We start from the raw sequence: 22,550 nt of genomic DNA, 5'->3' as shown, positions 1-22,550 counted from the left end.
GATGCCTCAGAACTGAGAAGTGGTAACTGGAGACTAAATGCTGACCTTTCTGCACATTCCTCAGAGTTGTATTGCCACACGGAGGTCATTAAGCGGTCAGAGAAAGTGGGAAGGTGGCAGAGATGGCTCCGTCTTCAAATTAAGTGTTTGTTCTAAGTGCAAGATAATCATATAGAAGGTAGCTTTTTAAAAATCCCACTTTAAATGTATGTAAATCTTGGCTCACTGTTTATTTCCAGCAGATGTGTAACGGTGAAGTCTAAAGTTCACAGCAACCCTGGAGCTAAGAAGTTAAATGCAGCTATCAATTCTTGAAGGTTTCTAATCTACAAACAAACAATAGCCAAACTTTATTCATCTCTGAGTATTTCTGAGTTGGTGCTGTAGGACAGTGCTTCTCAAACTTTAAAGTGCATGTGAATCGCTCAGGTGTCTTATTAAAATGCAGGTTTAGGGGTACCTGGGCGGCTCCGTCGATTAAGCTTCCGACTCTTGGTTTCTGCTCAGGTCATGATATCACAGTTTCGAGAGTTCAAGCCCTGCATCTGGCTCTGCACTGGAAGTGCAGAGCCTGCTTGGGATTCTGTCTCCTTCTCTCTCTGCCTCTCTGCCTCTCTCTCTCTCTCTGAACAAATAAACAAACTTTAAAATGCAGGTTTATATTCAGTACACCTTACAATTTTTAACAAACACCCAAACAATGCTGATGTTGTGACCCATGAGCTACACTTTGAGCAGCAAAGCTATAAGGGATGGAAAGATAAAATAAAATAGATAAAATAGTATTTCTGCTTTTAAGGAGCTTGTATTTTGCCTCAAGCTGGACTAACCATATGATTGCTTAAAAGTATCATTGTAAAGCTTCTCAGATTACAGATCACTTATTAAATTGTGGGGAGGTACACGTGTAAAATTTACTATGTTAACCATTCTTAAGTGTACAATTAGTGTTAACCATATTCACATTGTTGCCCAACCAATTTTTTCAGCTTTTTCTCTTGTAAGAAACTATATCCATTAAACAACTCCCTGTCCTCCCCCTTCCCCCCAGCCCCTGGCAGCCACCATTCTCCTTTCTGTTGCTATGATGTTGACTACTTAGATACCTCATAAAAGCAGAATCATGTAGTGTTTGTCTTCTTGTGACTGGCTTATTTCACTTAGCATGATGTTCTCAAAGTTAATCCATGGAGTGGCATGTGTCAGAGCTTCCTTCCTTTTTCAGGCTGAATAATATCCCATTGTATGTATAGACCACATTTTGTTTATTCTTTTATCCACTGATTGACATTTGTATTGCTTCCACCTCTTGCTACTACGAATAATGCTACCACCAATACACATGTATAAATAATTCTTCAGGATGCCGCCTTTTAGATAATTGTAAGGATCTTTGAATAATTTCCAAAACATAACGCCTGAAGGATTCTCTTATATGCAATACTAATAAGTGCTTTGAGGGCTCAATTCTTTTCAAAAAGCCAGCGCCATGGAGTTATAAATTTTAGCATTCCATACCGTCAGAGGTTAGAAACCAAAACTTTAGTTTCTCCTGAGTGCGATAATAAAATCTCTAAATGCCTAATAACCTAGTAGACATTCTTAAAGATTCCCCAAATCCCTCTTGTATCAATATTTAATATATGGTCACTAACTTGGTGATTTGCATTAACAGCATTCAATAGAATGCGCCCAGGGGAAGCAGAAGGCTGCTGTTTGCCTGGATTGGTCCTGCCCTAGGCCCCCGGGGCAATAACTATGATGGTGATTGGGTCCTTAATAACACCTGAAGGATTATTTTAATCCAGAAAACTGAAATAATAAGAAAAGACTATGAAAGACTTACACAAATTAACACATAATTTAAACATATGTGTACAAATCAAATTATAAATAACATACAAATTAAAGTGTAGATGGCTTAATTATTAATTAACTGCCCTTTTCTCTAAGGCAGCATTTCCAATCGTGTTCCTTGAGATATTAGTGGCCTTTTTAACATGACAGGTTTGTGTAAAGAACGTTTTCTCTGGCCAAGTGCATCTGGGAAATACTGTGTATCCCCTCTTTTTGGGGGCCACCCAAAAGCAGACACCAAGGCAGGAGTAAATGTGCAAGAGATTTACTGGGCAAATTGCCTGGGAGACAAAAAGGGGATGGAGTTGGAGGAGGCCAGGGGAGCCTTCAGACCACAATGCAGGCCCCGTGAAGGAGAGAAGGGAGATAGGAGGGTTGGAAATGAAGAGTCTCAGACTGTGGCACGATGCTAAGAAAGTATTCAGAAGACTGTTAGGAGTCCTGGAGCCCAAGTCAGCAGTCAGAAGAATGCCAGATCTCTTTGTAATGATCTTCCGTTAGTATCCCTGCTGTGCCCAGTCATGGGGAGCAGCCAGAGGAAAGGGCAGCCTTCCCTCCAAACACAGCAAGGGATTGCAGAGCACAACAGCTGGACCCTGGGTCAACTATGTTCCCCTCAAAAGGAGATGTGAGGGGTGCATTATCATGGCCAGGTAAAGACTGCGAGAATTCCAATAATAGAGAAATCATTTATTTATTTATTTATTTTTAATTTTTTTTTCAACGTTTATTTTATTTATTTTTGAGACAGAGAGAGACAGAGCATGAACATGGGAGGGGCAGAGACAGAGGGAGACACAGAATCTGAAACAGGCTGCAGGCTCTGAACGGTCAGCACAGAGCCCGACGCGGGGCTCGAACTCACGGGCCGTGAGATCATGACCTGAGCCGAAGTCGGACGCTTAACCGACCAAGCCACCCAGGTGCCCCGAGAAATCATTTAAACTGTTTAACCACCAGGCTTATTTGACTGAAAAATGCCTCCCCACCACACACATGTTACGCTTCCCCTCCCGGCCTTCACGATCTTCGTCTCGAGGAGCATTAGGGTCCCCCAGAACACAGCCTGGGAAATAGTACACCAGGGTAACTATTCCATTCTTGCTCTGATTCTTTTGTTGTTCTTGCCTACCATCCTTGTCTGTAATAGTTCAAAATTCCATGCTTGAAGAGTAACCTTTTTGCTTTAATTGCAGTTCAGAATGCAGTTTTACTGCCCAGGCTGTTTCTGTTTCTAATTCCTAACTCTCAAATTCAACAGAGAATCTCCAGAAAGACGTTAACTGTTACAGCCCTTGGTATGTGTTCATCTAACCATTCCCTCTTCCCAGGTCAAAAAGTTAAGCTACTTTTTCCAGCCCCTGTGTCAGCAGAAATATGTGCAGTTCTAGCCTGAGGGTGGTTGAGTGCCTTTGTGTCTTCTCCGTGTTCTCTTACCCATGGATGCATCTGAAAGCAGGTTGGCGGAGCTGAAAGATGGAAGCAACCTGGAGCCCTGAGTCACTGTTTAAAGCAAGTACACAGACAAGCTGGCCAACTTGTTTTAAGCCACTGGAATTTGGGCCTTCTTTGTTATTTCAGCGTAGCTTAGCCTAAGCTGACTAACATAACAATCCATACAATACAGGATCCATAGGAAGATGTCGGTTCTGCAAAGCTTCTTTCAAAAACCTAAAAGCTTAGCTCTATGCTGTTATGGCAAGAAGGCCTTTCTCCACCTCCCAGGATTTAGGGAAGAGGTAATATCTTCCATGATGAATGAGCTCTAGAAGAATTTTCCTTATCGCTTAAAAGTCCCTTTGTCTGCACCTAGTTCCTGCCCACCCGCTATCCCCTACCCACCACCCTCGCTCCCTAGTCTGAGCTCAGTACCTTTGCTTTGGCCTTAGCTACTGAAGTGCTCCATAAGCACAAACAATCTTGCATTCATCATTGTTTCTGGTGGGCCTTGATGGTGTTCCCCTATCATTCTGCCATAAAGCCAAAGTTTTTTTTGTTTTTTTTTTTAAGGGATCAAAGAATAAACCCTTCCATTAAAAGGGCTCTTCTTTATTCATTTCAAAAGCAAATATGATTTATGATAGATCACAGCACATGCAAAATAAAGCTGTTGTTGCTCATTAAATGGCAGCTCAGGAAGACCTCTTTTGATGGCAAAAATCTTCCCTGTAAGACAGATGGAGAAATATGTAAAGGCCAAAAAGATAGCAAAGCCCTAGATCTGTCTCTCAAAAAGCCACTGTATTCCCAGTTCTCATCTAAGAAATGCCTTTGTTTCAAGACCCTAATGAAAGTTTTCCCTTTATGTTCTAGTTTCTTATGTTACGATAAATGAAAGAATTATGAGGAGAATGAACTTTGTATGACAGTACATTGACACCATCCACTCTTACCTTCGGTTGAAGCTCCTTTTTTTTTTTTTTTTAATTTTTTAATGTTTATTTATTCTTGAGAGAGACAGAGCATGAGCAGGAGAGGGACAGAGAGAGAGGGAGACAGAATCTGAAGCAGGCTTCAGGCTCTGAGCTGTCAGCACAGAGCCTGATGCGGGGCTCGAACCCACGAACCGTGAGGTCATGACCTGAGCTGAAGTCAGACACTTAACCAACTGAGGCACCCAGGTGCCATTTATCCAAATGTACTTTGGAAGGTTTTATACTTCTCAGCAATATCACTTTATACTGGATTAAATTGAGGGCTAGTGACTTTCTATAAAAAGAATAATGCATTCATTCATTCAACAAAATATTATTGAATCTCTAGCATGAAGCCTGATGCTAGGAGTATAGGGATGAAATGTGTACTCTAGGGGAAGATAGACAAGGGCAAACAGACAATTAATAGCCAGTGAAAGACACTTACCCTGAGGCTGATGGGGAGGTAAAGCCAAGCACTGGTTCTGAAAAATCACCTCAGAGGTAGCCGAAAGGTTTTGGGAAGTGGGAAACGTTTTTCAAATAGAGAGTAGTCTGTGTGGGAGAATACGGGAAGGGAGAACATGGCCTATTCAGGGAACGACAAGTAACTTGGCAGGGTTAACTAAAGCAGAAGCTGTTAGTTAAGGGTGGGCAGGGTCTGGCTAATGAAGGGCCTACATGCCCCCAATTTTATTCCAGTGGTGATGAGGCATTGAAGAATTAGATGCAAGAAAGAGATACCGTCAATTTTACTTCAGAAAACTCTGGAAATGGAAAAGGAAACTGAAGAGCCATTAGGAGGTTGCTACAGGGATGGGTGCATTTGAGAAATGACGGGGGCTCAGCTAAGGCAGTGACAGCAGGGGGATAAGGACAGAGATGGATGCAGGCATCGCGAACATAATCCCTATTATGTTTTATTTCTGTGAGAAATTCTAGTGTGACGTATCATCTCAACTTTAGGTACCTTTTCCAGCCCTTTTCTTCCCCTAAATGTCAGAACTGCCACATCAAAGTGTTCATTCTAAACAGATATGTCAATCTTCCGACTTCCCTGGCTCTTGCTTTTAATGCTTGAGGAGGAAGGATAGGGTAAAGGCTGAAAGGAGATGCTATCCCATTATTGTAAAGGCCTAAATCCATATACCCCTCTCTGTGGCCCTTGATCATCCTAAGATAGTGCCATTCTCAATGCAGTTCATGACCAGCCTTCATATTTCCTGCCCAAGTACCATCAAGTTTAAGACACATAAAAAAGTGAATTCTTGTTGGCATTTACTTTTTGAAGCGTTACAAATTTACCACAGAACTGGGAAGAGTCTAAGATAATTGAATTTGATGTTTCCCAAGAGGTGACATAGCACCCAGAATTTTAAGTGACTCACGTTCAGTAATTATATATTGAGATGCATATTAGAAAATACGTAACTGGTGTATCACATCCATTATTAAGAAATGTTACTGTTCAGAAGTGGTTGGTTTAAAAGGTCAGTCATTTTAAAGGCCATATTCAGATTGGAGAGAAATAGTAAAAATGGATAAGTCACTCAAAATCAACAAAGACTCATCCAATCAAACTCTGAGTTCATGATGGGATTAACGTCAGGACCCTAAGTAAAATGCCCACAGGCAAGGACTGATTGTTTATCCACACTGAATGCCCTTCTCCCAGAGCTTACAGCTCAATTACAGTTCCCAGGCCTTTGCAGTAAGAATAGGTATGTTTTCTCCATGTTTCTATTCCCTCACCTGCTGAAAACAAGAATTCAGTGGGCGACTCCAGGGTAAGGATGGTCATGTGAAAACAAAGGCCCCCTTTTTCCTCTTTTTCCTAATACACACTGGAGAGTGACATGAGAGAGAAACCCGTCATGTGATGAGCCACACAGGTTTGGGGTGGTTAAAGCAATCAATGCAGTCAACTTACCTAGTACCACCAGCATCACTCAGTTAATAGCCAAGTTGGAATTAGGACCCTGGTCTCCTAAGGGTCTTTGTGAAGGATAAATTCCTGAGTGAAAAGAGAAGGGCAGTACTGGCCTTTCACTGCATTTGTCTGCATCTTAGTTTCAATTCTTATAAAAGAATGAGCTGCTGTTAATCACCAGAAGAGCAGAAAGCACATTTTTAGATGAGAAAAGTTTGAAACAAGTTGTCTGAAGACTGACATACCCAACACCACAGATTGGTTGTAGTTCTCTCTCATTGTTAAACTGAGGAGAGAAACCCCTTCCCAGTAGGTTAAGTTTAGTCTGATAAGCGGAAGCCAGCCCCATTCCCTCCATCTGGCATCTGTTCCAGACATTTCACTCACTGCTTATCTCCGGTTCAGTGTGGGACTGGCATAGCAGAGCAGGGACCCTGATAGCACTTTCCTTTTATTTTTGAGTCTGTAACTGCAGCATCAGCTGCTTGGAGAAACAAGGGGGTACAGAAGATACGCACAGCTCCTGCAGCTGGTGGTTCCAGAATCCAGGCTTCCACTGTGGGATTTGAATGTGATAACAAACATGTCCCGACCCACTGCCTCCATGAACTGAGTCAGGGCTTTATCAGAGTGAGTTCAGCTGTGTTCTGTTTGATGTACTATATATGCAGTGTCCATGCAGTTAAAAGGAATTCCACAGGGCCTTGGGCATGTATATAACAACTGCAGATTCCCTGCTGAGATTGTGGCTTTTGGTATCCTCTTTCTCCCTTTGCCTACCAACCAGTGGGGGGAAAAGTTGGTTGTCTTTGAATGTGATAGTTCATGCACTGGGCATAAAAGATGGGAGGTTGGCATGGATGTTACATGGAGGATGCCTCTATAGGTAACTCTTGATGATGCAGGGAAAAAGTAATCAACGTGAAGATCAACCGTTGGGGAGGGTGGGAGGACATATAGGATGAAAAGTTAATAGGATTATGAATCAGTTGAGAATATATATGTATTTGTAGCGTGTGGCTGAAACTAAATAGTAACCAGCCAACATTCCACTGTGTTCACTGCAGTGTGTAAACAGCCACACCAGTCATCTGCTTGATCAAGTTTAAAGGAGCAAATAAATTGATGCAAATAATAATATCTTGATTGATGTAAGCAGGAAACCTGGTCAGTGAAGGAGAGGAGTGAAGGGGAGGAGACAACTAAGGAGAAGCAAACATGTATAGCCTGGGTGAACACCTACCCCACAAGGTGACGAGGACCATGGGCCCAGTCACTCAACTACCTGCCCCAGTAAGCTTCATCCTCATGACAGACATTCAATCCACAGATCCTGGTCTGACTTGTTTTAACTTCTCTGTGTTACCTATGATCTCCTTCCCATAGCCCCTTTCCCCCATGCCTTTCCCCGTGTGCCTCTTCGCATCATTACACTAGTTAATTGAGCATTGGCCATTCAGTTTTTTAAGAATACCATCAAGTCCACAATCACTAATAAAAGTCATTTATTATTTCTAAGGGAAATTCTTCCCTGAAGTAAAACTTTAACGGCGGACCATAGGTTTTGCATGCTGGGCCTTGCAGGAGGCTAAATGGAGTCACAGCCATGAGCCCCAAGGAGTATGTCCCATCCCCTCAATCTGGACACAGGAAACAGAAAGCCTGAGAGTACCTAGGCAAGGGAACTCTCAGCCAAAGAGTGTGGACTTCAATTTCAAGGTTTTAGTGCTACATCAGGTCTAGATGTCTTAACGCTCTTGTGGGGAAAGCTTACTGGAATGACAGAGCGGCTTGGGTATATTCAATTTCTTTCTTTGGCTCCTGATAATGGGTGGGCAAATGTGGTTTCCATTATCCTTTCTCATGGCCCACTTCAACAAGGGCCCCTCAATTTGTGGGAAAGGCCTGAAGCCACAGGCCAAAGAGACCACAGAGACGGGTGTGATACTCCCACATCCACAGCCCTGTCCCAACCAATTGCCTTCACTGGCTGGCAAGTAGCGGGTGGCGTGGGGCAGGGCAGGGAAAAAGATGCGGGAAAATCAAGAGAACAGAAAAACCATGGTATATTCATTTAACCTTCCACAATAGTATATAAATAACTAGGATTCTCCAGATAGTCTCCAAATACAGAGAAGCCTAAAACACATATCACTGAAGGATATGCAAGATAGTCAACAATCATTAAATTTTAAAAGGAAACGTTATTGTTTATGCACACATTCTTATGAAGTATAAAAACCCTGTGTGACCAACACCAAATTCAGGGAAGAAAAAAGAATGGGATGAAAGGAGGGCCACTGAATGAAGGCTGCTATTCTTTCTCCGGCTGGCTGGGAGGGCCACAGGCGACAGTTGTATTCTAGTTTTAAATAAAGTATTTCAGGGACACAAAAAAGTAATAAGACTAGCAAGTCAAAACTGAGAACCAGTTCTTTGCAACTGGCGGGTGTGTGTTGGGGGCTGGGAATGAGTGTGTGCAAATCGCTGGCAGCAAAGAACATAAGAATTACGGGTTCAGATCTCTATGTCCCTTAGTATGGTTTTGTGACCCAAAGTCAGGGTTAAATTTTGGACCCAGGTTAGCAACAAAATCCTCCTTTGCAAAATAATTCATAAGGAAGGACTATTTCTCAGGTCTCTGCCAGGTGAAGCAAAACATTCCAGAACAAGAATATCGCTAGCAAAAGAAAATGTTATTTTGTCAGGATTCCACATGGCCGCAGTTCGAGACAGGCAGGTTTCACAGGGAGTTGGTTGGCCCGTGTAAACTGGCAGAGGATGAGAGGAAGCTTCCCTGGCCAGGTCCCTCAAATCTTTTAAGGCCCGAAAGGGACAAACACAGCACTTCTACCACGAAAGTCTTAGCCTGAATTAGCCTCCCCCACTGCCTCCTCAGGAGAGGGCAATATTATGGCTCACCTAATAGTGCATGTCTGTTACACTGCCAAGTCCACAGGGTAGTTGGAAGGTAAGCACATCTATGCAGTGAACAGAAAGGTACCCAGTCATAAGTCAGGACGTGACATGACAGAGGCGCCCCTGTGGCTCAGTCAGTTGAGTGTCTGACTTAGGCTCAGGTCACCATCTCACGGTTCATGAGTTCGAGCCCCGCGTGGGGCTCTGTGCTGACAGCTGAGACTGGAGCCTGCTTCCGATTCTGTGTCTCCCTCTATCTCTGCTGCTCCCCTGCTTACATTCTGTCTCTCTCTCAAAAATAAAGATTAAAAAAAACTTGTTTTAAAGAAAAAGAACGTGACATTACAAATTGCGGATTATAGAACATAAAAACAGAAAACTCGGTAGTGATATAGGTCCTGTATCCCCTTGGTGAAACTCATGGAAAATAATTTACAGAATACTTAGGGAAGTGTTGATTTCTTCAGTGGAACCAGAAATGGAGACACCTTGAGAATGTTTATCTGCAGAGGGAAAAAAAGGCAATGCTAAAACCTTTTTAGAGTTTGTGGGTACTTAAAACAAAAAAGTCTTCACAAAATTTGAAAATACGGCTGTATTTCTATACTAATAATTTCATTAGAGCTTGAAACTTAGTATTTGGAGTTAATTTCATCTACTACCATTTTACCAAAACTTATCTGGGTCTAATCTTTTCTATGTAAAGGGATCTAGAAAACACAAGTTTCCTGTCCTTCTTGCCTCCACAGAACCATGGGGACTGAGCCCGGGGACAGGTCTAGAGACGGGGCACACAGCACAGAAAGTTCATGTGTGCCCGTGGCCTCCTGGTTTGACATTTACAAAAGTTACATTCAGTCCCCAGTAAGTACCACCCTGCATCGGGTCAAGTGTACTCTTGATTTTCCTTCCAATCTTTAAAACAAAGTTGCAACAAATGGATGTTTTGGCAGTTTTCCTCACCTTGCATACTATGTGAGTGCTGCTGCAAGGGGCCATAGAGGACTGTGTATGAATTGTAGGATAATCGGAGCTATGGCAGAGCTTAGCACGGACATCTCCCCAGGGACAACTATGAGGGGTCAGCTTCATTGTTCTGAAGTCCCACCCTGTGGTGAAATTTGCTTTTTCCATCTCTCTGAGCATCTTCTAAGGCTGAAATATATGCTTGATGGGTGACTAAATCAAAACTACACACTGACATAACCTACAAAATGAGTGTCATGTCCCTGGAGTAGAATTAAACGTAAATCACCCTTCAGAGGTACCTTGACCACACTCAGTCCTCAACTCACTGTCTTTACTCCATAGGGTCCAGGAGGGACCCAAGCTGGAATAGATAGTGCCTGTTTATGCCCCTGAGCTTGGGGTTCCTTCCTTTTCCCATTTATGGAGAGCTATGTGAAAAGTCAAGAGACAGGAAGGAAAAACCCTTGGGGTAGCCATTTACCAAACATGAAAATCTCTGAATTCCTCAGAACACTTAATCCTAATAGCAGGCCAGATTTATGAAACCAGCTTAGGAGAACCCTTGAAATAGAGAGGACATTTAGAATGCTCCCCACTAAAACTCCAGGCAAGTACATCAGCCATCCTAATTAGTAAATAAGTCTAACTCATGATCATAAGGCAAGTTCTTTGTTTATTCTTTAAAAAATGTTAGATGACAGTACAAGCTACCAAAGTCTAAGAGAACCTAAATACATTTACATTTTTAAAAATATGTCATCTATATTGTAGCAACACTAGTTGATCCAACCTGCAGAAACCTATAAAAGTTAAGACGAATTCTGTTGATCTGGAGATTAAGTTCTGAAAGTGCTTCAGTAGGAAACTTATTGCAGAGGGAGAACTGCAGGTGGTTCCATGAGAGACACATGCATGTACCTGAAATGAGACCCAAAGGATTTCAGTGTTGTAAAATCTTGGGCCACAGAAAACTTTCAACAGTAATTGAACAGAAGTAGTTTCAACAGAAAGGAAGAAAGCTGTCCGACTGTATGTACTACAAGCTGACAAATTATACATCTGGACCTCTCTCAACTGATTTCCCCTGATTTAACATGCAAGCCTAGTACTAGAGATCCGACTTGTTCTATTTTTAATTCTGACATTCCTATAACCTATTAAAGCTTTAAATCAGTAAGCCCAGATAAGAAAATCTCAGAAACTTACTTTGAAGCCTTATACTTCTCCCTAATTGCTTGCTGAGGTCGATGGGGTATATCGAGGCATGCTTTATGTAGCTCACTCAGGCAAGGCACAATTTCATTTAATGAATAGCCTGTAAATGCAGCCAGGGTTTCTGGCTAATCAAGACAAAAGAAAAAACTGCATCATATAACTTCATAAGATTATCAGAAAGCTGAAGATAAAACTGTGAAATAAAGGAAATTGATCACTTAGGAAGTATCCACATTCATCTCAAAAGAAACTGTAATCCTCCTTCAGTGACTTTAGAAAAAAAATATTAGGAAGAACAGTCAGAGTTCTCAATTTGCTCATATTACATTATTTATAATGCTCGGTTTGGGACAAGTTACTTTGACCTATTCCCTCATGAGCAGGATTTTTACTGGTCCCTAAGGAGTCTCTACTTACCAGACACCATATTTACATAGAATATGAAAGATTCTTAGTGAAAAGTAGGATAGTAAATAAGTATTCTAGAAAGTAAAAGTAGACACGCCACTTCTTTCAGCACAAAAGGAAGCCTTCAGAAGCAAATCAAGGGATCCATTTTCAATCTTGCCTCTTCTTGGACCGAGAGGCAATACTAACTGCCCTGTTTCCTTGAAAACTTGCTGCGACCTTCTGACCATCCTAAGTGGATCCAGGTTGTTTTACACAGAGGGGAAAAGTCAACAACTTTTGCTCACCTTGAATGAGGGGGGCATTGGGGTTTCCAGGCCTGCTTCTTTTCAATAAGCATGCCAACACCATCTCCTTGACTCCCTGCAATCTCTACTCCAAGTCACTGAGTCAAAGTCATAAAGGCTGACCTGTAAGACTCAGTGGCATATTGGAATCTGCTGGCAAGACAACCAGTTCCTTATTAAACCAACTCTCCCTCACTCTAAGCCTTGGGAGTTACTGAACAGATTTTTACATAGGCCTTGAATCTCATCTAGAAAGAAGCAGAATCTTACCCAGAAGTGCCTGTTCACAGTATAGTTTGCCAGGCAATATGCTGCCGCAGCTATCAATGAAGGAAGATATTTCAAGAATGGGTCAGCTTCAAGTAGACTCAGTTCTGCTACATACTAAGCACAAGAGAGAAAATCCCAGTGGAATTAGAAATGTGACTAAGGTTACACGTAAACCTAGAAATGTCAAGGGAAAAAAAATTGTCTTATCTTTGTTCATCCTGTATCTAATGATGAGCAGACAAAAACAGGTGCTCAAAATTATTCACTTTATTAATTATTCAAGTTAATAATTGCTATGTCTGTCCATAACCGGAATAACATTTATGTTGTAGTAAATGTCAGTATACAAGTATTTGGTCCACTTGCACGTTATATATGATAGATTAACTTATACTAGTACTACAGACTTATGCTAGTCAGGTAAAGTAGCACTGTTCTGGCCACTAGTGTGGAAGAGTCTTTGGCCAATGGCAAAAACACAACCATATTGAAGCTATTAATTTGTCAGGCAAATGCATTCAGTTCAGAGGCTAGAACAGTACCTCTGAGAACTTGTTAGATTAGAAGAAACATACTGTGAAACTTACACGTACCCATATTACTTTTTGCATAGCATATACATACCGGATATACGGATATACTAGCTCATAGTATCGTGGTTAGAAAGCAAGTTTTCTAAATCAGTACTTCAGTGCCTTCAACTCAAGTACTATAACCTCAGATGACCAAATAATGCTTCATCACTTAATACGTCAGGATAAGATTAGAGCCAAATAAAAACCGCATTTACTTTGTTCCCATTCTGTAAACCTAAGAAGAGGTATTGCTCGCGTGTGGTCTGTATCCGACAAGGGAACAGCTTCCAAACTTGTATTTCTTTAAGAGTTGGGTGATTAGACAATCCATGCCTACCAAACGTGATCAACCATAATGTCTTGGAACCACAAATCATGGTCCTAAGATTAGCTCTCTTGCATTCCTAAGGAGTTTTTCTGTGCCCAAGACAAAGAACTAAAAGGGAAGGAAGAACTGAAGGATGATCAGGAAAGACTACTTTTTACTCTCCTTGGCTCCCAAGTTCCTGGAAGTCACGTGGCCTACCTTGGCCAAATTTTCAGTCCTGACGCACACTCCTTGTCTCCTTAAGTACTGGAGGAGAAACTGGTTAGTGGTTGGCACAGTCAGATCAAAAGCTAGGACTTTCAGGAGCAGGTGTTCCATCCTTAATAGTTGTCGTTTTGTGTAAGTGTCATCAGTTATATAGACAAACTCGTCTACTTCAGGTGGATATATTTCTTCATATTTCCTGTGAAAGGTAGAGAGTTTTTGGAAGTAAAGCTTGGAACCTGCGTTCTCACAACCATGCCTTTTGTGCGGCCCTCACAGACTTCTTTACTTTTTATCCGCATACCCACTTAAGTATCACTAAATGGTACTGGCCTGGAAAATATTAGGAGCTTGGTGCCAGAACCAGAACATGAGTATTAATGTTGTACTTATCGCTAGGAATAGTAACAGAAACAATTTCCAACTGAGGATTTTAGGTTTTGGCCTCTGATAGGCTGAAAGATTCCGAATGACAGACACACAGATAAATTCGTCTTAATTCTAGAGACCTCACTCATCTTGTGGGAAAGAATGTTATATTGAACACAATAGTTGAACAAAAATTCCTTAGAACTTAGGTCTTTAAAAGATCATGTTCAGAATTCCCTAATGAATTAGCAAGTGAGGCTATGTATCCAAGAATAAAATAATGATATAATTTCATTATTACCAACTTTTGTTTTTGTTTCTGCTTTCTGTAGGGGAATTTTGGCAAGTTTCTAGGCATATTAACTAGAATATCTGAGACAAAAAGATAGAAGAAACTACCATCCACCACAGGTCACTTAATTAAAGGCAGCTCAGCCACAAGCCAGCTCTTTTTTGTACACAATGAGCTATTATTATGAATGACTGATAGTAACAGGAACAAGCTGAAATTGTAACCAAATAAACTGTGCTATTACCATTTGCTAGATCCTGAAGATGGCTTTTCTATAACCAAAATCTTTTATATAACCAAAATATTTTTGTATTAGAATGCAGTCAAAAGACCACCCTGCAAAAGTTAAATTGGATCTTGAATCTGAGCTGATGGCTGCCTCAGTCATGATACTGACCTTGTTGCTATAAATCTTAAATACCTGATTTGAAGAGTGAAAGTGTGTTAAGATTCAGTTTGTCAGTAAATACTGCAAAAATGATGATACTTTATCAAGGAGGTATGAGTAAGCTTTAGTTATAAAGCACTGCATTTCCTCAATAAAAGGGAAACAGAATCAAGCGTTTTGACAGGCTGCAGTCCTACATCAAGCTGAAAGAACACTTACGAAGCCAGAAGAATAGCTGCCGTTCCCACAAGCTGCAGTTTCCCTCTCAGAACAGACATGCACGAAAGAAACCTGTCCAGGAAGTTGACGGCCAGGTAGAGAGTCTCTGCTCGAAGCTTATACTCTTCGCCGACCTCAACCAGCCAGTCCACCAGAATTGTTCGCATGCCTTCTGTGATGTCTGGTTGCTTCCTCATGTAGTGTGCTTTGGGCCTGTGTCTTATCTGTGTGGAAAAAGAGTTTTGACACTTAAATCGTTGCCCTATCATAAAGATCACTCCACAGCACAGTTGCTATTTCAAAAAAGAATCTCGTGAGCAAAGGTTAAGAAGACACTGATCAAGAGCCAAAGAAATCTTTAGATAACAAATAACTTAAAGGAGGGGTGGAAATAGCAATATGGCTTATTACTAAGAGTGAAATACTTAATGTACAACCCCTCTGAATCATGGGGAAATAGTCCAGGTAATTGCTACTCGCCTCACAACTGTTATTTTTCATAGATCTTCCTATGTTTAGATGTCATAAGAATGCTCTTCACTAATGGTTATGGCCAAGAGTTTATAACTATCTTATTATTAAATGTTTTGGGTGCTGGAAATTGAAATAGAATTTGGAAAACTCACTTCAGCTTCTCTAAGGTACTGATGAATTTCTTCAGCATATTCAGTCACATTTATCACATCTGTACCAAAATCTGGTGCATCTTCAGACTGGGAATGGAGAGATGAATCTACCAGCATAGGGGAAACTGTGGGGGTTCAACATTATCAGGTAAGACATTGAATTTAAAAATTCATTCCAACCACTAACCCTCCACAGGCAGTTGTGAAAATAAGTCATTACATCATGGATTTCTCCTGCTAGTTACATGCTATTGAATGCTATAGGCAATTATGAACATGGGGTACCATCGGCCTTAGGTGAGTCAGATTACCTGTGCTAAAATCCAGCAGGAAGTGAAGGTCTGACTGGAGTGTGCTGGTGTCTACCTCATACACATCCTCAAATGCCATCCCCTCTCTCCCTGTGCAGCTGTCTCCGTCCCCCTGCTCAGGCTCATCCATGTAGATATCAAATCCTTGCTTGGCTGGCACCTGGCCCCCGCAGTCAGCGAGCACTTTCTTTCCAGCTGGAGGGAAGACATTTTCTGATCCAGAAAAACACCTGATTGTTGTAATCCCCTAGAAGAGAGTTAAGTTTTTTGTCAGAGGTCACCCCAAAGATTGTATAGGTGATGTAAGCCTGTGTGACTCGAACCAGGAGGCTGGGAAGATGAAAGGAGGCTTAAATTGAAATATCTAGGTCTGAAATTTAATTTCAGAAAATGAAGCTTCCAAAGTATGACTTCTCCCTTATCTTTGTCTACATCTGACATTTGGGAAAAGAGCTACCTGTAATTTGTCATCTTCCTCACGTATTTATCAAAGGGGACTCAAGATTATAGAAAAAAGGGAAAGCACAGCTTTCCTCCAAAATGAAATAGGTATTACAAGGGGAGAAGGGGATTGTTAATTGCCTTTCATACTTGTAGCCTTATGGGATTTCGTAAGTACCAGCAAAGCTCTCACACACAGTCACTGAGTTCCTGTAGTCTTCCTCCTTAAATAGCTTTTAGTCAGTAAGCTCCTCTAAAGTTCCCATTTTATACCCTGTTATTTAGAAACATGATCATTTTAGAAACTCATACTACTAACTTCTCTTACAAAGCCATAGAATCTTTTGTATGACATAATGTAATGTAATTACCTTGGGGAAATCTATCTCTCAATCCCTTTTCTTTATCCCTGTAGCATCGCAGTGTACAAACCCTCCATGAACAAGCACGTTATCGTGAGTCATGCAGGAAGGCCTGAATGCTGCTGAACCAGGGTAGGTGGGCAAGGTTTATGAATCTGAGTTATATTTAGGAAAATGTTAGATCTAGCTACTGTATTAACATTTTATTGTTTATAATTAATTTTGGTGTTTCCTTTAGAGGCTACTTTCAAGTTAGTATGTGTTTTCCATAACTTTCCCTTGTATCTAGCAAATTAAATATCTGGCTTACTTCTAGTAAGAAAAAAAACTCCTTAAGATAGTACTAGAAAAGAAATAATGGAATATAAAGGACCAAAATCATAAGTTACTAGAACCATGATTCCAAGTTACTACCAAGTTTGACTTTTGCTCAAAGATATATGTATGTGGGATGAGACATATATTCATTAAATAAATATTTACTGATCATCTACTATGTACCAGACACTGTTCTAGGTGCCCAGAATTTAGCAGTGAACAAAATGTTCAAGAAGGTTTGCCCTCATGGAGTTCATATTCTAGCTCAGAGGATAGGGAAAGATAAGACAAGACCTATTACACTGGATAGTGTTAAGTGCTTTGGAGGAGAAGAACACAGCGAAAAGAGAGTCCTTGCCATTTTTAAACAGTGTGATCATGGAAGGTCCTAATGAAGAGGACAGAGTTGAGCAACGATATGAATGAGGTAAGGGAGTAAGTCACAGAAATAGAGGGGGGAAGTGCATTCTGAGCAGAGGGAACAGCATGGGTAAATGCCCGGATGTTCAAGTATGTCTTAGAGACACAGCAAAGAGCAGACAAAGAGCAAAGAGCAAAGAGCAGCGAAGGGCAGGGTGAGAAAGAGAGTAGTGTAGGTCACAAAGTCAGAAAGAAAAGAGAAGCCAGATCAGGTAGGCCTTACCACAGACCATTTAAGACTGTCTGCTACTCAGAGGTGGGAAGCCACTGCAGAAGCCACTGGGCAGAGGAGTGGTATCATCTGATTTAATACGATCACCCTGGCTGTGTATATGTACAGAGAACAAGTAAGATGAGTAAGATGACCAGTTATGAAAGTTGTAAATTCTCAGTGAGACACAAGAGGGATCTGAACCAGTGTTAACAGCAGTAAAGATTAAGAGGTAAAGGGATTCCAGACATTTTAAAAACGAGCCAATATTATTTTCCCAGAAAATCTGATGTGAGGTGGGAGAAAAAGAGTCAAAGATGACAAACGTTTTGGGGCTGAATAATAGGAAGGATGGATATTCCATTTACTGAGATGAGGAAGACTTTTGGAACAGTTATTTGGGGCTAGGGTTAGTGTTTGGTTTTGCACAAATTTGAGATGTCTGTTACATGGTCCAAGAGAAGATGTCAGGTAGGCTGCTAAATACGTGAGCCTATAATATAGCTGAGAGATCCAGACCAGAAATAAAAGTATACGTCATCAACAGATAGATGGTACTTAATGCTAACAGGCTTGAGAGATTGCTTAGGGAGTACATTGCAGATTCAGATCAAATACCAAGCCCTGAGTATTCTTTCAGAGATTGGATAAAGAAGAAACAGGATATTGAGGCTGAACAGCCAATGACCTACGTAGACAACAAGGAGAGAGTGGTGTTCCCCAGGCGGAGTGAGAAGAAATTACCTCAAGAAATAAAGAAAAATCAACTATGTCAAATGTTGCCCAATCAGTCAAGTAAGGACAGGACTAAGAACTGAGTCAAAAGAGAACAAGTGAACCTGATATCCTAATCCTCCTCCTGTTGGAGTTTATAGTCTAGCAGGATAGACAAACTCAAGAATTATTGCTATAAAATGGGTAGTCACTACAAAGAGCTGTGAAGTTGAAAGGTTAAGATGGAAAAAAATTACAGTATATTTGTATGCTTGAGTTTAACCGAGTAGACAAGACTGAGGAGAGAAAGATGAGTTGCTGGAATGACATCCTAGAAGAAGCAAGAGGGTATAAGGTATACTGCACATGTTGGGGGAGTGGGGGGGAGTTCACCTTGCATAAGATCAGGGACACATAAGTTATACAGTGGGATGTAGATGGCAGAGCACACTTTTTGAAGTAATTTCGCCTAGCCTTATCCCATCCGGATTCTAACACCATCTCCAATGAACACAGCGAAGATTTTTCAGGATTGCCTCAGGCATGACCTATGTCAGTACTGGAGGAACCCCAGTTCCATAATTTATTTTGGTGCATCAATATTTCCTCTTAGCCCAGTGCTTAAATGGCTTTACATATACTTAAAAGATTCAAACAGTTCCTAGAGCTATTTCCTTGATATTAGAAAAATAATAAAATAATTCACTATTTCTGGTTGGAAAGGGGACCAAAGTGATCTTTAACAAAATCAATGTCCCTATCGTCCAGATTCCAGGGCTGGAATACTCATGGGTATTTGTTGGTAAAACTGCAAGAAAAACCCACCTCCCACCATGATGTAATAGCCCTTCTCAACAACCAGCTTCCACAGCAGTTCTCAGTCATTACCTGGCCACAGGACCTCCTGTACTGTCCATTCTCAGTTAGCACCCCTAGCACTGTTCTTTGTGGGGGATCCTGGCCAAGCTGGGCTCTGGTTACCATCTGACAGCCATCAGGACCTCGAGACAGTGGAACTAGGGCTACTCCGCTTTTGGAGCCGCTGCAGTGCATACCCTCGGTCTCCACCGGGTGCAGCTAGAGAAGGAGAAACAGACAAGCCAACGGTTAGTAACCTATTCCACCTTGGGCTCCAAAGCATGCAGTGAATATCTAGGAGGGAGAGCACTCAGATAAATGATTTTCCCTACAATTATTAGGGCTGAAAAGAAAAGCGTGAGCCACGATGCAAGTGATCAAAGCTGCTTTGAACCAAAACAGTAATTTGAATCTCTCAAGGCTTTCTTCCAAGACCTGGTGTGACGGCTGGAGGGAGAGATTAATCCTGACAAACCTCCGAGCCAGGATACTAAACGCCACGTTAATCGGGAGTCTGAAACCACAAGCTCGAATCTTCGAGTCTTTCCCGACTGCTATGCTTATCTTATCCCGCACCACCCCCCACCTCCCTGCAAACAAAAGACCCAGGATACATCACTGCGGGAAAGTACGTCCCCTTCCCAAATGACAAGCAGGGTTCTCCTCCGCGGCCCTCCTTCCACCAGATAGAAGGCCCCAAAACCTGCTTGGAACCCACAGAGGGCCTTGCTCTTCTCAGCTCTATATCTTTATATAAATCTCGAACAATTAGCAAGTGCACACGAGGATTGGCAATGAGGGGCCGCCGGAGGGGGCGGGGCGGGGGCGGGGCGGGGGCGGGAGGGACAGAGGTGTTAATAGATTCCAGCGGGGGCGCTGGCCTCCCAGCGGCGGCGGCCGGGGCGCTCAGTGCTAATTACTTTCACCCCCCCCTCCCCCGCGTCTGTTGAATCGGCCAATCAGCGGCGCTCCCGGGCCCCGCGGGGGCCGCTTCCATGCCAACCGCAGCGGGCGTGCGCGCTGTGGGGCCGCATCGCCATGACGACCTCCTCACCTGACACGCTTCGGGCGGACGCGCCGCGACCCCTGGGCGTTCAGAGCCGGGCGGGGCCAACGGGCGGTGGTCCCCAGCTGCCCCAGCACCGCCCTGCCCGGGCGTGCTAGGGCAGGCGGTCGCGGTCGGCACACGCGCCCCTTCGGGCCAGCGCCCCCGGCCTGGGAGGGAGGAAGGCGGCCCACCCCGCGATGGCCAGGGCTTTGGAAGGGACTGTTTCCGTGAACCCGTTCTTCCAACAGCCGCTAACTCCTCCCGCTAACGTCTTTTCCCCGGCCCGCTCCTGAGAACCTTGGCTCGGGAGAGCGACGCGGGGCCCTCGGGGCTGCGCAGGCTGCGGCGCCCTGACCGCGCCCGCCCGAGGGCGCGGCTCGCTCCCAGTCCCCGGCTCACACACCTACACTTCCTCCCAGAGAGAGGCCGGGAAGCATCGGGCTGGCCCCAGGTTTCTGCTGGGGCCTCCAGTCCATGGTGGCGGCTTGCCTTCGGTCATTTTGGATCCTTGTGCACCAGAGGCCGCACCTGGCCGGCTCGGTTCCGGTGCATGAGACCCGGCAGGGCGAGAGAGATTGGGGTTTTAGGTTCGCAAGTGGTGTTCGCAGTCCCCTTTAGAGGTGTTCCCAGTCGGGTTCCGGCAGGCACTGCGTGAAGCGGGTCTAGGAACAGCGAGCTAGCGGCCCAGGAAGAGGAAGGAACACAGGTGGCAGCACTGGGGCCTGGGACGTTGAGAGAGCCTCGGAAGTGGGGGCTAGGCAGGTGGCCTGGGCACGTGGGAAGAGAAATCCCTGAACTGGAAGCCCATGGCCAGGTAGCGAGAAAGCAGAGGACCTTACATGGGGAGAAGGGGGCCTGGCCACGCAGGAAGGGGGTTCTTGAACCCGGGGAGCTCTGGCACCCAGCAGAGGTGACTGGCGACTGGCAAAACAGGTAAAATAACCTTAAACTTTATTATTATTTTATAAAAATGCGTGTACACCCAAACACATATTGCATAGTGTTACTGCTTTCGTCTTGTTTTGTTTTTATTTTAAACACGCGTCCCAAATTTCTAAAGCAGACCCCCAAAGGCCATTTAAATGACCACTTTACGAAATGGTTAGTTACGGCTTCCTCCTTATTTTGAATGGAAATGATGGTTAATCTTACCAAAAAAAAAAAAAAAATTTTTTTTAAGTGGTTTTCATTAGCGAGCTGGGTATGCATTATTTTAATAGGAAAATTGAAGTATTCTACCGAAAGTGCCTACGAAAGCATTTTATCCAGTCAGCTGTGGAGGAAGTTGGGAAGCATCTTGGAAATCAGTGCAAAAGGAGCACGGAAACTGCCCTTGCTTAGTATGAAACTAGTTTTAATCACGTTTATCACCCACTCTCCATTGGGAGGTCGCAATCCCCTCGAACCCTGGAATTCCTATGTCTTTGGAAATGAAGGCAAAGCAGGATCCCTGGTAACCTCTTGATTGTGGCAATGGATGAGTCAGATGCAAGCAGAGACCAAATGGTCCACTTTGCAAGGTGCCTCTACCTGGTGGAGGAAAAGAGCCTTTCTGCCCTCTTGGGGACACTGTCGTGACTTCTGGGGACACTGAAGGCCTCATACGATGAATTCTGTCTGGGAGGGAGTAGTTGGTGGCAAGTCTTGCCTAGAACGATGGTTGCTTTGGTAGATTCAAGAGCTCCCTGCGCTCATGTGACCTGACCTTAGGTATGCCCCTTCTGGTTTCTTAGACAGAATTGACCGAAAAACCTCACTCCTTCCCTTTCTTCCTAAACAAAGGAGCCAGTGCAGTGTTTGTTCTGGCAGCCTGTGGTTTTGATCCTCTCTTCTGATTGGAGCTTGAGCAGGGAAAGGGTAGTGCTAGGCTCTTTCAGAGGCAGCTCTTTGAAGTTGGGTATACCCGTGACCTTAATCTAGTCGGGACAAGAAGACAGGCTACTAAGGTGTCTAGTGTCTCTTAGCTGTCCTGGGTCTGAAAACTGCCGTTAGACAAAGAAAATAACTTGTAACAAGGTGGAATCCTCGAATTATTTTCATAATCCTTTCCCCCTACCTTTTCTCATGTGAGTAGTTGCAGCCTAATTCTGCCTTAATACATATGAAATATTATTATCATTACATCTTACCATCCTCTCTTTCCACTTTGATAAACTTGGCAAAGGGAAGTGACACGTGGCTTATGATTTTATTGTGATGCCTTAGAATTACATATTAAATCACGGTAGTCTTCTGGTCAGATCTTAAATTGGGGAATAATTTAGATGAACTGATATTTATATATATTTTTTATGTGTAGGCATATAAATCCAAACATTTGTATAACTTGTGCGATATTATCGCTTTCTTGACCTAAATCTTCAGTAAGTATTTGAACAAGTAATGATTTATGGCATAAAAAACAAACAGCTGATAAATAAGAGCACAATTTTCATTAAAAATTTAAACCAACAACTTGGCCTTGTAATTTAGACAAATAGGAGCAGAGAGAATAGAACAGACTTTCTCACAAATTATATGGTTTTTGTGAGCTGCGTAGTTACAATTTTGCTGTTATAGCAAAATCAGAATTAGAACTCAAAGTTAAGTCAATTTTA

General features: G+C 42.8%; 1 protein-coding gene across 3 annotated transcripts; it reads right to left on the bottom strand.

The window, feature by feature from the left end:
* Window positions 1-10,742: 10,742 nt before the first annotated feature.
* CCNA1 (cyclin A1) lies at window positions 10,743-20,462 on the bottom strand. 3 transcript variants are annotated; one of them, XM_049646808.1, is made up of 9 exons: window positions 20,357-20,462; window positions 18,936-19,124; window positions 15,582-15,828; window positions 15,271-15,395; window positions 14,645-14,868; window positions 13,371-13,575; window positions 12,270-12,383; window positions 11,296-11,429; window positions 10,743-11,007 (listed from the first exon to the last, which is right to left on the bottom strand). In XM_049646808.1, the coding sequence occupies exons 2-9, from the start codon at window positions 19,098-19,100 to the stop codon at window positions 10,956-10,958; spliced, it is 1,266 nt and encodes a 421-aa protein (XP_049502765.1). In that variant the 5' UTR covers window positions 19,101-19,124; window positions 20,357-20,462; the 3' UTR covers window positions 10,743-10,955. The 3 variants fall into 3 exon arrangements, with proteins under 3 accessions (XP_049502765.1, XP_049502766.1, XP_049502768.1); XM_049646809.1 differs by lacking the exon at window positions 20,357-20,462 and adding an exon at window positions 19,960-20,213; XM_049646811.1 differs by lacking the exon at window positions 20,357-20,462 and adding an exon at window positions 19,624-19,733.
* Between the last annotated feature and the right edge of the window lie 2,088 nt (window positions 20,463-22,550).

The sequence above is a fragment of the Panthera uncia genome (assembly GCF_023721935.1).
Source record: "Panthera uncia isolate 11264 chromosome A1 unlocalized genomic scaffold, Puncia_PCG_1.0 HiC_scaffold_16, whole genome shotgun sequence".
Classification (NCBI taxonomy): domain Eukaryota; kingdom Metazoa; phylum Chordata; class Mammalia; order Carnivora; family Felidae; genus Panthera; species Panthera uncia.
Note: the sequence above shows the minus strand (reverse complement) of the source record. Positions and strands in the feature narration are given on the sequence as shown.

Excerpts from the sequence above, each read along its gene's own strand:
- CCNA1 (XM_049646808.1), bottom strand. The coding sequence starts at position 19,100 with ATGCACTGCAGCGGCTCCAAAAGCGGAGTAGCCCTAGTTCCACTGTCT. Across the intron at positions 14,869-15,270 it reads AGTACCTTAGAGAAGCTGAA|ATAAGACACAGGCCCAAAGC; the intron begins GTGAGTTTTCCA and ends TTTTCCACACAG. Across the intron at positions 13,576-14,644 it reads GCAGCTATTCTTCTGGCTTC|GAAATATGAAGAAATATATC; the intron begins GTAAGTGTTCTT and ends TACCTTTCACAG.